At 52.8% G+C, this 15,995-nt stretch overlaps 1 protein-coding gene across 1 annotated transcript; it reads left to right on the forward strand.

The window, feature by feature from the left end:
* Positions 1-7,206: 7,206 nt before the first annotated feature.
* Positions 7,207-8,408, forward strand: LOC123065986 (transcription repressor OFP13). The gene has a single exon (XM_044489162.1). The coding sequence runs from the start codon at positions 7,337-7,339 to the stop codon at positions 8,036-8,038; it is 702 nt and encodes a 233-aa protein (XP_044345097.1). The 5' UTR covers positions 7,207-7,336; the 3' UTR covers positions 8,039-8,408.
* Positions 8,409-15,995: the final 7,587 nt, after the last annotated feature.

Consider the following 15,995-nt stretch of genomic DNA (forward strand, 5'->3'; position numbering starts at 1 on the left):
ATTGTGAGCACTCATTAAAGTATGACATGCTAAAGAGTTGATGTTGGAAAAGGAAGACAACGTAATGGTTTATGTTTTCTCACATCTCAGTTAAATTATATTGTCATGGATCATCCAACATGTTGAGCTTGCCTTTCCCCCTCGTGCTAGCCAAATTCCTTGCACCAAGTAGAGATACTACTTGTGCTTCCAAATATCCTTGAACCCAGTTTTGCCATGAGAGTCCACCATATCTACCTATGGATTTAGTAAGATCCTTCAAGCAAGTTGTCATGTTGCATGCAATAAAAATTGCTCTCTAAATATGTATGACTTATTAGTGTGGAGAAAATAAGCTTTATACGATCTTGAGATATGGAAGTAATAAAATCAACAGACTGCATAATAAAGGTTCATATCATAAGTGGCAATATAAAGTGACGTTCTTTTGCATTAAGATTTTGTGCATCCAACCCTAAAAGCACATGATAACCTCTGCTTCCCTCTGCGAAGGGCCTATCTTTTACTTTATGTCTTTTACTTTATGCAAGAGTCAAGATGATCTTCACCTTTCCCTTTTTCATTTTATCCTTTCAAAAGCACCTTGTGCCGGAAAGATCCTGATATATATATCCAACTGGATGTAAGTTAGCATGAATTATTATTGTTGACATCACCCAAAGGTGAATACGTTGGGAGGCAAAATTATAAGCCCCTATCTTTCTCAGTGTCCGATTAAAACTCCATAACCATAAGTATTGCGTGAGTGTTAGCAGTTGTAGAAGACAATATGATAGTTGAGTATGTGGACTTGCTGAAAAGCTCTATTCTTGACTCTTTCTGATGTTATGATAAATTGCAATTGCTTCAATGACTGAGATTATAGTTTGCTAGTTCTCAATGAAGTTTCTGAACCATACTCGACATTGTGAATAGATTGTTACTTGAGCATAAGAAATCATATGACAAAATCTATATATGTTGTTGTTATAAGAATGATCATGATGCCCTCATGTCCGTATTTTATTTTTATCGACACCTCTATCTCTAAACATGTGGACATATTTTTCAATATCGGCTTCCGCTTGAGGACAAGCGAGGTCTAAGCTTGGGGGAGTTGATACGTCCATTTTGCATCATGCTTTTATATCAATATTTATTACATTATGGGTTGTTATTACACATTATGTCACAATACTTATGGCTATTCTCTCTTACTTTACAAGGTTTATCATGAAGAGGGAGAATGCCGGCAGCTGGGATTCTGGCTGGAAAAGGAGCAAATATTGGAAACCTATTCTGCACAGCTGCAAAAGTCATGAAACTCCATGAAAGTCATTTTTGGCATTAATAAGAATTATTGAGCAAAGAAAGTACCAGAGGGGGCCCACACCCTGGCCACGAGGGTGGGGGGCGTGCCCACCCCTACTGGGCGGGCACCCTGTCTCATGGGCCCCCTGGTGGCCCTCCGGTGCCCATCTTCTTCTATATGAAGGCTTTTACCCTGGCAAAAATCATAAGCAAGCTTATGGGACGAAACTCCGCCGCCACGAGGCAGAACCAATCTAGGGCTCCGGCAAAGCTGTTCTGCCGGGGAAACTTCCCTCCGGGAGGGGGAAATCATCACCAACGATCCTCTCATCTGGAAGGGGTCAATCTCCATCAACATCTTCACCAGCACCATCTCCTCTCAAACCCTAGTTCATCTCTTGTATCCAATCTTGTATCCAAAACCACAAATTGGTATTTGCGGGTTGCTAGTAGTGTTGATTACTCCTTGTAGTTGATGCTAATTGGTTTACTTGATAGAAGATCATATGTTCAGATCCTTAATGCATATTAATACTCCTCTGATTATGAACATGAATATGCTTTGTGAGTAGTTACGTTTGTTCCTAAGGACATGGGTGAAGTGTTGCTATTAGTAGTCATGTGAATTTGGTATTCGTTCGATATTTTGATGAGATGTATGTTGTCTCTCCTCTAGTGGTGTTATGTGAACGTCGACTACATGACACTTCACCATTATTTGGGACTAGAGGAAGGCATTGGGAAGTAATAAGTAGATGATGGGTTGCTAGAGTGACAGAAGCTTAAACCCTAGTTTATAAGTTGCTTCGTAAGGGGCTGATTTGGATCCATTAGTTTCATGATATGGTTAGGTTTACCTTAATACTTTTTTTGTAGTTGTGGATGCTTGCAATAGGGGTTAATCATAAGTGGGATGCTTGTCCAAGAAAGGGCAGTACCCAGGCACCGGTCCACCCACATATCAAATTATCAAATTAACGAACACGAATCATATGAGCGTGATGAAACTAGCTTGACGATAATTCCCATGTGTCCTCGGAAGCGCTTTTCCCATTATAAGAAATTGTCCAGGCTTGTCCTTTGCTACAAAAAGGATTGTGCCACCTTGTTGCACCTTATTTACTATCATTGCTTTTTACCCGTTACGAATTATCTTATCACAAAACTATCTGTTGCCTACAATTTCAGTGCTTGCAGAGAATACCTTATTGAAAACCGCTTGTCATTTCCTTCTGCTCCTTGTTAGGTTCGACACTCTTACTTATCAAAAGTACTACGATAGATCCCCTATACTTGTGGGTCATCAATGATTCCTATAGTGATACATAGCATGCAAGTACAACAATGTCTCAAATTCGATGTCCAACAAGTTTTCAACGGATAATGTCATCCATCACATACTGCCCCTCAGCTTCATCGAACAGTGTGTGTACGTAAATGGCTGATCCTGTGTCCTGTGGTACATCACGCCAGCGTGTAGGGGCTATAGAATGTGTAGAGCAACATTGAGTGAATGAATGATTCAGTCAACAAGCTGAGGAAGAAGAAACAAAACTTACGATTGCCTCCTTTGTTGCATGTAGTAGCCACCTTGCCTCCAGCTGAGCAACTATGTGACAGAACTTGGAGATGATGGTTTGGATGGCGTACCATTGATACGATAACGACGTCACATTGCGATCATGCATGATGTGCATGTCATAAGGCACAATGTGCTTTCGTTCGTGAAACGATTCATGCACCTACTGCCAGAAGGTCTGCCCTCAGCTCCTATCTATGAAATCCGTGGATACGACCAACCACGCACCGCACAATAACTCAATGTCATCGACAGGGTGACAGAGTGTATTTGGGTACAAACGGCTCCAGGGTGGACAATGCCATTGTAAAAGGCGAGCGGGCGTGTAAGTGCTGGTTGCGAATGTCCGGCAATGCCTGTGTGGTGGTCGGAGAGGTACAACGGCAGCGGCGGAGGCTGAGGATGCGGATGCAAAGCAAGAGAGAGAAGTGACGGGGTGGAAGAAAATGGGGTTGGGAGGGCGGATTTAGTGGGCCTGGGGTGTCGGGGTCCAATGTGGCTGCTGTTCGGACTCTCGCACACCCCACTTTATCTCCACTTTGTGGGAGAAAGTGCCTCCAAACCGCCGAGGGGACCGATACAGACCCCGTTGGATGGTTTCCACGTCCGAACTGCGCGGTCCTGACGTATGTGGGCGGTTTGAGGGTCGGTGTTGGAGATGTCCTTGGTAGTACAAAATGCTTTTAAAAATAGTCTTTTTAAACATCTATTTTGTCTTTTTAGCCTAGAGCATTAGGAATGTTTTTTTTCTTTAAGAGGATTTGCACAAGTAGTAGAACATTAAAGAATGTTGCTTGCAATAATAATAATTATTATGATTATTTGCGAAAAAGGAATTTTTCTATTCATGTAGGTGCTTTTGAGCTTAGAAGCAAAAACTCCATGCTCTGCAAAATAATAACTTCCCTCGAATAATAGTGCTATGTTTTCTTTTTTGTGGGTGAATAGTGCTATGTTATAAAAGTTTGCATTTGTTCCATATGGTATATGAAAAGAAGTCCATTCTCTCTGCGTTCATGAATAAGTATAATTCTAGCTTTTGTTCTAAGTTAATGTTTTAAAACTTTGAACAACTTTATAGGTAAAAGTAGCAGCATTCATGACACTAAATTAGTTCACTAGATTCATTTTGAAATGCAGTGTCATAATATACTAATTTGATGTCATATATGCTACTATTTTTTTATTATGTTGATCAAAATTTAAACTTTTTGACTTAGCACAAAAACTAGATGTACACTTCTTCACCTGACGGAGGGAGTAGGTGTGTGTTTTTGTGAGTGTGAGACTGCAGTCTGCAGAGGATACTAGGGCGTGTTTGGTTCAAGTTGTGAATAGTTCCTGCACTTCTCAACCCAGCCTGGTTGAGCAAAAACATGCCCTAATGCGCCATCTGCAAGTTGTTTGGTTGCCTGCATCTAGTGTCCCTGCATTGGGTAATACGTAAGTGCACTTTGTTTGGTTGCCTGCATTGGCCCAAGCGGCACATGAACACGGCGTTTGGTTGCATACGGCGTACATGGTGTGCTTACCTTGTACCCTAGTTGGTGAGCTTACCCACAGTGATCACACCTATCACACCAACGCCACAACACAGCAATGGCGATGAACTGGGCGAAGATGATGAAGTTCTTCAGCTTCAGCCCAAACTGACGATCCACCTTAGCGCCTTCCACTTTGACACCTCCAACCTTGCCAATGTCAATATTGCTGCCTCCATGCTTTCGCACCCAGTCAGAGTAAGCTTGTTCTGTTGCCTGCCTAGCCTTGAACCCTCTATGGCTGCTGTTGCTATACGATGCCACTTGTGCACTGGCTTCTTTCCATGAACTATAAACCCCTAGAGCCTTACCGATGAACATGGCATACCACTTGCCCTAGCAATGCACAAGAGCAAGAGTTGAAGCAGCAAATCAATGGAGCACACAAGTAGCAAGCAAAGCGGCACACAAACAACAATGGAGCAGAAGAGAAGAAGTAAAGCATACATGATCATACGGCATAACAAGTTCTACCTAGCACTACCTTGGTATTAACCTACCACCACATCCAAAAGAGGGTGCCTCCTACCACCGCAAGTTCACCATCAGCGTGAAGGGTTAGTATATACCACCTCACCAAAATATACAGACCATCAAATAGTTTTTCAGTCCTAGCTACACAAAATGTACGTCGTCATCGTCGCCACCGCCATCGCCGTCGGGGATCATGCACGCTCACAGGCAGCACTACTCTAGTAGTAGTGCTTGCCCAGCCAGCTCCCGAGCCACAACACCCTATGAGCGTCTGCCATGGCAACGAACCCAACACCCTGGGTCTTGTTGTCAAGCAGGTGGCTAAGAGCTGCCATGAGAGCCTCGTCGCTGAAGCCACCTGGGTCATGACAACGCCATACAGGTCAGGGTGGATGTCGAGGGGCTTGCACTCCCTGATGGCTATTGCCACCTCCTTCACCGCCTCAGTCATGCTGCAAAACACATTGATCTCCGCCTCCATCAGGCATCCTCTCTTCCTCTTCCTATCATGGACGGGGTTAAATGACTTGTCGAAGGACTTCACGAAGGGCTTGTCAGGGCCATCAAGGACCTCGACGTCCGAGGTCCCAGGGAAGTCTGGCATGGGAGAACCAAGAGGCTCCCACAAACTCATGGCATGCTTCCCAGTTGCCAGCCTGAAGGAGAAGATGTGTTGCATCTGGCTGTAGTTCTGTATGGGTGTGTTGAGGAACTCAGCGTCCCTTGGGTGGTCCTAAGAATGAAACACAAGTGTTGTTAGTTGTGATTAGGAGTAGGCAATGGTGGACAGTATGAAAAGGAAGAGGGTTGTAGCTAACAGTGACATGGCCGGCGTAGTGCTCTGCCTTCAGAACTATGGAGCAAGTGTTCTCATCCCATGAGGCGCCGCTAAGGTCTCTCAGCTTGGACACTTGGATCCATCGACCTCTCCACTTCCTCAGGTGGTTCTACACCTGGGTGGCAGACACCTCCTGCCCACAGAACTCGAACTCGTGCTTCGCAACGGTGTCCAAGTGCACCTCCTTGAAGCCCTTGACAGTTCTAACTCCACTAGAGATGAGCTCACACATCTTTGTTCAGCACGAACGTGGACATGAATGGTTGCCACTTCATGTTGTTCGACCTACCATCCTTCTCTGCCTTTGTTGTTGCTATCTTGAGTGTTGCGGCAGCAGCAGCAGGAGTTGGCTCAACAAGCACTACTGGCACATAGAGGGAATCAGACGCGAATACCTCTGAATCAGGTGCCATCTCGGACATAGGTTGCGAGTCCTCAACAAACGATGAAGCAAACTGGCTGTCGGACAGGACAAGGGCCTGACTAAGATCTTGCGTCTGCGTGGTCATGTCCTACAATCGTAGCACGCATTGAAAGTAAGCATAGCACACAACATACCGGACAATCCATGAAAGCGGGAGCATACATGTACATGGTTCATCACTATCATAGCAAGGACATGCTTCATCACTATCATACTAAGCATATCGGACAATCTATGAGCACGAACATACATCTACAACAACAACATGCTACAAATGGACCACCAATAGCTACAAATCACAGACCTAAGCATGAATCAACACAAGCACAAGGTTCAACTTCAAACTCTACTACTAATCTAGCCTACCACATGCTTGAACATCTAGCCCTACCACAAATTGCAACCGCAGCATAGCAATCAACCATATGAGCTCACAGATCAGACCACTAATCAACCATGCATCTAGATCATACCCTAGCTGCAGCTCAAATCTAGCTAGAAGGAACAGAGAGAAAGAGGATTGAACTCACAGAGGCCATGGCTGCAGCTCGAGGACGAGGGGCAGTCGTAGAAGATCACCGCCGGCCAGTGAAGGAGCACCGACGCCGTGGACCGCCAGCCGATGAAGATGCGCTGCTTACCTGCTCGTCGGTGCTGATGCGCGTCGGCGGGAAAGCTCGAAGGGAGGAAGAATGGTGGCGGGAGTGGGGGCAGTGAGGGAGGGGCTAAATAGGGGTGGACTCGGCGGGAAGTGAGCCAAAATCCTCCCGCCGATTTTTCACCGATGCGGACGAGCTCGCACAATCTCCCTGGTCGCACGAGGAGAGAAGCGCGTCGCCCTCCCCTGCCTCGCCCGAGCCAGGCTCGCGAGCTACTGCCGATTCGGGTGTTTCCTTGGGCCTGACCTGTGTATGCTTTAAGTTTCGTGCCATGCGGATCGCACGGTAAACGCGGGCAACCAAACAGACCAAATTCTTTCCGCGCGGGCCAGGCTGTGCCATATGGACGCAACCAAGCACGCCCTGGCCTTCTCCCCTCCGAGCACTCATTTAAAACCAAACTACCACGGCCGGCAGCCAGATATAACCGGAGCACCGGTTTTGAAAACACCATACACACCAAGACCTTCCTTCATCCTCGCCGGTCGTCACTTCTCCTTCGGGTCAGCTCCACTCCTCAGAGGCACAGCAATGGTCATCGGGAAGCTGGGCTTGAGCTCCCTCTTCCACACGAAGGCCAAGGAGGAGGCCTCGCCGTCACCTCCTCGAGGCGACCCGGCCGCGGCGCCGGCGTGGGCATGGCCGTCCTGCAAGCACCCAAGAACGCGGTCCTTCCACGACGCGCCGCCACCGCCCGGCGCAAGAACGCTCGCCTCGATCTTCCTCGACTCCGCCGAGAGCTCCTTCACCAACTCCTCCGCGCGGCGCGACTGCTCCGACAGCCCCTCCACGGCGTCCGAGGTGTCGGCGGAGGGCGGGGGCGACGCCGTCACGGCCGAGGACGCCGTCGTCGTGGGGCCCCTCCGCTCCTCCGACCGGCTCCTGTTCGACCCGGGGGCGTCGGGGGCCACCAGCTCCATACTGGAGGAGAAGGTGCCCGCGGCCGCCGGCGAGGCGTTCGTCGGTGGCCTGGCCGTGGCGTTCGAGTCGGCGGACCCGTACGGGGACTTCCGGGCGTCGATGCAGGAGATGGTGGCCGCGCACGGGGCCGGCGGCTGGGGCTGGGGCTGGCTGGAGGAGATGCTGGGGTGGTACCTGCGCGCCAACGGCAAGGACACGCACGGCGCCATCGTGGCCGCCTTCGTCGACGTCATCGTCTCCGTCGCCGACCCCGGCCGCGGCTCCTGTTCGTCCCGGAGCTCCTTCTGCGCGTCCGTGGACGGAGATCAGTGAACTAATTTTACTTCCGTGGCATGGTTAATGTGGTGAGAGTGAGCTTTGTCGAGCTAGCTAATGATGGCGGAGTGTGGTAGATGAGTGAGTAGATCACGTCGGTACGTGCCGAACACTTGTTTGTATGAGCTCGACCGAGAACGTGCATGAGCATGAAAGTTACGTACTTAATTTTAACTAGCTTCTTTTGTGGTAGCTGAAATCTCGTGCCAACATGTGATGGATATATGTTTGCACGTATGGTAATGGGTTCAGGACGTCGTTCGACAGTAAAAGATTTGTAGTTCTGCAAGTTCAGGACCACCTGAGTGTACCGCTAGCTAGGAGTTAACCTGCAGTGATTACTACTGATGTTCAAAAAAATAAATAACCTGCAGTGATTACGATGGAAGCAAAATAGTACTACTACCGTACAGTACGATGGCAGTTGGGGAGTACTGTACCAAATTTGTATACTAGCGTATACGGTGAGTTTGTGATGTCAAAACTCAAACGCCCAACGCGGGAATGAGCACAGAATGCTTCAAGAGATAAATACACACATTGCAAAGAAGAAAATAGAACTCAAATACTCAATAACAAATCAGCAGTCATGGACAGAAACGCAACCATTGGCAATAACATACAGTGTATAGGCAATGCTAGACTCTTCGGAGCGGAGATGTGCACCGAGCAGTATGGCGACTTGGGCGGCGACTCTGACCTCCGTCGCTTTCCGGCGCGGAGGCGGCCTGGGTCCTGGTCCGACGGGGCCCCTGCGGCGCCCTGGCGCCCGCCGCCCCGGCGTGCCCTCCTGGGGAAGGACGGGCGAGCTGCGGTGGCCGTTTCTGGGCCCTGTCGGGGGTCGAGTCCAACGACGAGGACGGGATCTCCTCCCCGGGGTTTACCCCCCCCCCCCCTCCGGCGGGGGCGTCTTTTGGTGAGTATGTGCTCGCGGCGGCTCGCGGCGGGGCTGGTCGGGGTGACCGGCGCCGTCGCTCTGCGCCAGGCGGTGGGGGATCGCGGGCAACGGCGGTCCGCTGCTGGAGGCCGGAGGCCTCTTCCTCGCGCGCTCCGGGGGCCGATCTGGTGCGCCCGCGCTCCCCTAGGTGCTCGGGGCCCGCGACGACACCGGTGTCGACGGAGGATTGGCCTGCCCTTCCCCCCTGCCTTCGACGGAGCCGTCGGGGCCTGTGACGGCGCGGGCGGCGGCGGTGGCGCCGGCGGTGGGTACGTCGCTAGGGTTGCTGACGCCTGCCCTGCCCCTGGGCCAGATCCTGCCCTCTGGGCCTGGGCCGGCCCCGCTCGGCCCGCTGTCTGTCGTGCCCCTTGGTGCGGCCCAAGGCCCTGGACCTGGACCGCGCGGCCCACCGGCTCGGCCTGGCAAGGGGGGGCCCGGGAGCCTGCTAGCCATCGCTTTATATGGCTGCACAGGGGGTGTCGCGACCCCTCGCTAGGGTTTTCGGCTCGACATAGTGAGTTGCGGCGCCACCGTCTCCCCATCAGATCCCTCATCCCCATTCCTCCCCCCCCCCTCCCTCTCTCGCGGTCCTTTGCCGAGGCGGCGGCCATGGGCGACCGCCGTGCTGACAAGCGCCCAATGGAGCCCCCGCGCCCGGAGGAGGAGTGGCGGCGTGAGAAGGCCCTCCGGGAGCAGGCGAAGCGCAGCCAGCGGGCCAAGGGGGCGGGGCGCGCGGACGGCGGCGGTGGTTCCTCCCACGGTCAGGGTGGCGGATCTGGGCGCGAGCATGGTGGTTTCCAGGGCCAGGACTCTGGATCTGGCTTCCAAGGGCGTGAGGGGGATTGGGGTCCTCCTCCCTCATGGTGGGGCCAACAAGAACAGAAGAAGAAGCGCAAGCATGGCTCTCGGCGGCGTGAACTGGAGCGCAAGACACAGGATCTTCCCCCTCTAGCGATGGCCATGGCGACCCGCTGGCGAAGAAGGCGCGGGCTGGGACTGCTCCGCTCGTAGTGGCTGCCGTCGATGCGCCGCGGGGCTCGGCGGCCGCCCCCATTCCGGTCGAGGAGGAGGGAGGAGAATGTTTCAAATGTGGCCGGACCGGTCATTTCCAGGCCAAGTGTACCTTCCTCCCACTCTGTGTGATCTGCAAGTTGGAGGGCCATGCGTCGGCCTACTGTCCCTCGCGGGGTAAGCAGCCGCTCCTCCAGATCATGGGCAGCGCTATCCCGGGCGAGGGCTTTTTCTGTATGGAGTTTGAGGAGGACTCGCAGGCCGTCGCAGAGGCCTCGAAGGTTGTCAATGGTGCCATCCTCTCAGCGGAGCCAGGGAGGCTCTCGTTGGGTGTGCTCAAACAGGAACTCAAGCACATGGTGGCGGGTGATTGGGATTAGCAGATTGAACAAGTGAGCGACAATGACTTTGCGGTGGTGTTCCCGTCTGCTGATCTGCTGCACATGGCCAAGACAAGTGGTAAACTTTTCCTCTCCATCCATGACATTACGGTTTTGGTGCGTGACTCGATCCAGGAAGCGATTACCCCCCTCTACATGCCTGAGGTGTGGCTTCGCCTCCATGGCATCCCCAAGAAGCACCGCCGTGCTGATCGTCTGATGGAGGGGCTCAAGATGCTGGGAAGGCCGATCGTGGTGGATGATCGTTCCCTTATCCGGGTGGGACCGGTGAGGATGAAGTTTGGTGTTCGTGCTCCTGACAAGATGAACGGGTTTGTGCAAGTGTGGTTCAATCATGAGGGTTATGACATCCGGGTGGAGGTGGAGAAACTGCCTACGCGCCCTGGGGATGGACCGGCGGCGCCTGGTCCCAACAACAACCCCCCACACTCGGGAGACAAGAATGGCGGCCCGCCTGGTTCGGGGACCGGCGGGTCTGCCGGCCCGCAGGGGCCTGACCGTGGGGCCAAGGGTGGCCTTTCCACTGGTGGATCGGGTCGCGCTATGGACGTGGACATGGCCGGCCAGGATGCAGAGCCTGAGGACAGTCTGCCCGATACGTCGATCGACACCGAGACTTGGAATCAGCTGGGCATTCAAGAGCTGGCGCTGGACGAGGGGAAGGAGCCCGCGTTGCCCGGGGCCCTGGCGACTGCGGACACGGCTGGGAGCAGCCCACCCCCGTCCCGCGCCTTGGTGGGGGCTTTCAACTTGGTGGGCTCGGCGCAGCTGCCTGCGGTCGACCGTCTGGCGCTGACTGACAGGCCTGCCTCCCCTCGTCTGCCGGGTTCGGACTCAGGCGTGGTGCTCAATGAGCCAGCTGTTGTCACCCCGCTGTCCAGCCGCCGCAGCTCGGGGGGATCTGGTCGTGCGCCCAAAAAGTCGGCCGGGCGGAAACCTACTGCCAAGCTCGCCACGCTCGCGCTCCCGTCCCTGGTGGCGCCGGCCATGGTGGATCTTCAGGCTGCATTGGGCTCTGCGGGCACGGCGGCCAAGGCGCGCCGCTCTCGGGCGTCCCCGGTCCCTCAGCGCGCGCCCAGCGCTCGGGCCAAAGCGGCGCTGGGTGACCTATCTTCCCTGGAGAGCGCGCAACTCCGCCTGGCTGATAAGAACATGGAAATCTCAGGTAATCCACCCCCCTCCTTTAAGATTCTGAACGCGTTAACCAATCCTCAAATTGCTTCGATCTTAGACGATAGCGGTTTCGACTTAGGCAAGAACCGTGGGGAGCTTGTGTCCCTTATTCGTGCTCGTGAGGAGGCCCAAGCGGCTCTGGCCGAAGCCGCTGCGGCGGCTAAGGCCAGGGAAGATGCGGACACGTCGGTGGAGAACCCCGCCCCCCTCGTGTCTGCGGATTCCCCCACCCTGCTCCTGTCGGAGGGTGCTGCTGCAACCAGGGAGATTGCTGCAGCGCCTACGACTAGCCGTGCCCCGGCTAAGAAACGAGTGGCAAAACCGGTGACCTCCAGGGGGGTTCGCCTTCGCAATCGTATCATCTGATGCGTTACATATTCTGGAATATCCGGGGCTGCGGGCACTCGGGCCGTCGCACGCAACTTAGGGAGTATATTGCTCGCGAACACATTGACGTCGTAGCTCTCCAAGAGACTATCAAAGTAGACTTTACTTATCGGGATCTCTCGGCTTACGATCCTCTTCACCGTTTCGTGTGGGGTTGGGTACCTTCCGCGGGTCATTCGGGCAGTCTTCTTCTAGGATGTAATTCTGATGTGTGTGACATTGTAACCTGGGACGTTGGTTCTTTTTTCATTGCTGTAACGATTAAGCATAGAACCTCGCTCGCCACCTGGGCGATTGTTTGTGTCTACGGTCCGGCCGATCACTCGCGGTCGGCCGATTTCTTGCGCGAAATTCAAGCCTTGGTTGGGGCCAAGCAAGCTGCTAACATTCCTATTGTCCTTGGTGGCGACTTTAACCTCATCCGGTCGAGTGCAGACAAGAACAATGACAACATAGACTGGAATAGGATCTCCCTTTTCAACAACGCCATTGCGGCCTGCGCCTTACGTGAGCTCGCTCGGGCTGGGGCCAGGTATACGTGGACCAACAAACAACTCAATCCGATCCGTAGTGTCCTCGACCGTGTGTTTGTCTCGTCTGACTGGGAAATAATCTTTCCCATGTGCACCCTGGTCGTGGAAACCCGCATCGGTTCTGACCACGTGCCGTTGAACTTGTCCTCTGGGGAGGACAGGATCACGCGTAGCAAGCGGTTCTACTTCGAATCAGGGTGGTTCGAGGTAGAGGGTTTCATCCCTTTGCTTCTCGCTCGTTGGGAGCGTGCCAAAACTTCGAGGGGCTGTTCCAGGGGTCCCTTGGACACTTGGATCTCGGCAGCCGGCGCCCTGCGTGGTTTCCTTCGTGGGTGGGGAGCAAATCACGGCAGCGAGGCAAAGCGATCTAGGGAAGCTCTACTCGAAGAAATTAAAGCTCTCGACATTCAGGCAGACACCAGACCCTTTTCGGAGGCTGAGTGGGCTAGCCGTTATGCCTTAGAGAACCAAGTCTTGGCCATCCTCAGGGAAGAAGAGGAATATTGGTGCCGTCGGGGTGGTGTCAAGTGGGTCACCAAGGGGGATGCGAACACCGGCTACTTTCACGCCTTTGCCAATGGCCGTAAACAGAAATGCACGATCTCGCGACTGCAATCGGACCAGGGGGTTCTGGTTAGCCAGGCTGAGATCTCGAGACACATCTACGATTTCTTCCTCTCTCTCCTGGGTACGGCAGAGGGGAAGGGCCTGCGCCTGCGTGACGACTTCTGGGGAGAAGAATCACGGGTCTCTCAGGCTGAAAACGACGGGCTCGCTTTAACTTTTTCCACTCAGGAGATTGATGAAGCGCTTAGCTCGATGAAAACTGAAACCGCGCCTGGGCCGGACGGATGGCCGGTGATTTTCTTCCGGCGGTTTTGGCCGGCTCTTAAGGACACGTTCTACGATATCATTAATGGTTTTGCACTAGGTACGGTTGACATTTCGCGCCTTAACTACGGCGTCATCAGTCTCATTCCCAGAGTAAAGGGGGCCGATACGATTAAGCAATACCGTCCTATAACTCTTATCAACGTCCCCTTCAAGATCTGCTCCAAGGCTTACACCACGCGGCTGGCTCCGGTCGCCCAACGTGTGATCGACCGCAGCCAGTCCGGCTTCCTCAAAGGCCGTAACATTCTGGAAGGCCCGGTGGTCTTGCAGGAGATTGTTCACGAACTTAAACGCACACGCCATCCGGCCGTGCTTTTTAAGCTGGACTTCGAGAAAGCTTACGACCGAGTGAACTGGGAGTTCATTCGAGAAGTTCTCACTCGGAAGGGATTCGAGTCGGGATTCATCCACCGCACTATGCAGCTGGTCTCGGGAGGCCAGACAGCGGTATCTATTAACGGAGAAATTGGGAATTTCTTCCGTAACAAACGTGGGCTCAGACAAGGTGACCCCTCCTCGCCTCTCATCTTCAATTTTGTCGCTGATGCCCTCTCGACCATGGTTCACAAGGCCAAGGCCGCGGGCCACGTCCGGGGCGTGGTCCCACACCTGTGCCCCGGCGGGATCACCCACCTCCAATACGCGGACGACACCCTGCTCCTTTTCGAACCTGACGATATTAGTATAGCCTCGATCAAGCTCATCCTCCTCGCTTTTGAGATCATATCTGGCCTGAAGATTAACTTTGCTAAAAGCGAGGTGATCGCCATAGGGATGGACGATCACCAGGCCACCCGCATTGCCAACCTACTTAATTGCAAACTAGGGAGTTTTCCATTTAAGTACTTAGGGCTCCCCATCTCGGACAAACACATCTCAATCCTCGAATGGGAACCCTTATATGGCAAGGTGGCGAATCGGGTTAGCCCCTGGCGTGGCAGGTTTCTTTCCTCTGCGGCTAGGCTGATTCTGACTAATTCCAGTCTGTCTTCCCTGCCCCTATTTACTATGGGCATGTTCCTGTTGGCCGACGGTGTTCACGCCAAACTGGACACACCCAGGTCTAAGTTTTTTGGGAAGGAACTGGGACCAAGAAGAAATACCACCTTATCAAGTGGGCGGCACTTTGCTGCCCCAAGAAATTTGGTGGTCTCGGGATCCTGAACTCCAAACTTATGAATGTGGCGCTCCTTGCCAAGTGGATCTGGAAACTTTCCCAAAACGAGCAAGGGCTCTGGGCTGAAATCCTCCGGGCCAAATACTTTCCGGACGGAAATTTTTTTGCCTCAAAGGCGAAGGGATCGTCTTTTTGGAACGACATCCAGGCCGTTAAGCCTGCCTTCACTCTCGGAGCCAAGTTCAATGTTAACAATGGGGCTTCTACGCGGTTTTGGCTCGACCACTGGCTTGGTCCGGAGCCCCTCTGGCAGAGCCATTTTGCCATCTACCAACTGGCTACCAATGTTGACATTATGGTGGCCGATGCGCTTAGATGTAACCCTCCCGCCATCTCCTTCAAAAGGCCACTCCTCACTCATGAACGCGCCAGCTGGGATGGGCTCCTAGCTAAGGTGCAAGGCTTCACTCTTCTCCCCGAGAAGGACACAGTCTCTTGGTCCCTCACGAACTCTGGGAAGTTCTCGGTCCAATCCCTCTACAACAAGATGACCGAAGGACCGTCACTAGACATAGCTAGGGGGCTATGGAAAGCGGCCATCCCTCTGAAGATCAAAATTTTCCTTTGGCAACTCTTCCGAGATCGCCTTCCTTCTTCCAACAACATTGCCATTAGACATGGCCCTTCGGATGGTACTTGCACGCTCTGTGGTCAGCATGAAGATGCCAACCATATCTTTTTCAAGTGCCACCTGGCCCGTTTCGCCTGGAGTGCCGTCCGTTCGGCTTTCGACCAAACCTGGAACCCCAACTCGACGTCGGACCTGCGTAGGCTCCTTCTTGCGTATAGGGGCAGTTTCGGTCGTGTATTGTGGCGATGCGTAGGGGCGCTGTGCTGGTCTCTTTGGACCATTCGCAATAAGATGACGATCGAACACAAGTTCCCTAACCACCCTGCTGACATTATTTTCAAATGCCATGTGTTCCTACAGACATGGACTCCGTTGGGGAAACGGCGTGATGCGGATCGGATGCGGGAAGCCATGGAGCGGATCCGCACGATCCAAGTTGAGGCCCGAGCCTAAGTTGATGCTTTTGGAGCTTTTTTGGCTACCCTTTGGCTGGCTGCCTGTCGCACTGCTATTTATGTTATATCTCCTGGCGGCGGTCAGCTGCTTGTCCTTTGTTTTTTGGCTTCGGCCCTTTTAGCTTGTTAAAACTGTTGTCCCTGTTATGTATTACCTATGGATGCTGCCTGCTGGTGGGCTTTATTAATCTAAAGCCGGACGCATCGTGCGTCTCCGTTCTAAAAAAAATACAGTGTATATGTTACCACATTTCCAATTCTTCACACATTGCAAAGAAGAAATAGAAAATTTGACGTGTCAATCGTTTTCCCAAGACGTGCTGCATTCGAGCCAGAGACGGGAGGCCACGACACCCCCAACGAGGGTGAGGCAAAACCGAGCCGGAGACGAAGAGGACACGGTGCATGATGGGCA

The sequence above is a fragment of the Triticum aestivum genome, chromosome 3B, assembly GCF_018294505.1.
Source record: "Triticum aestivum cultivar Chinese Spring chromosome 3B, IWGSC CS RefSeq v2.1, whole genome shotgun sequence".
In the NCBI taxonomy this organism is placed as follows: Eukaryota; Viridiplantae; Streptophyta; class Magnoliopsida; order Poales; family Poaceae; genus Triticum; species Triticum aestivum.

Coding starts and splice junctions, on each gene's coding strand:
- LOC123065986 (XM_044489162.1), top strand. CDS start 7,337: ATGGTCATCGGGAAGCTGGGCTTGAGCTCCCTCTTCCACACGAAGGCC.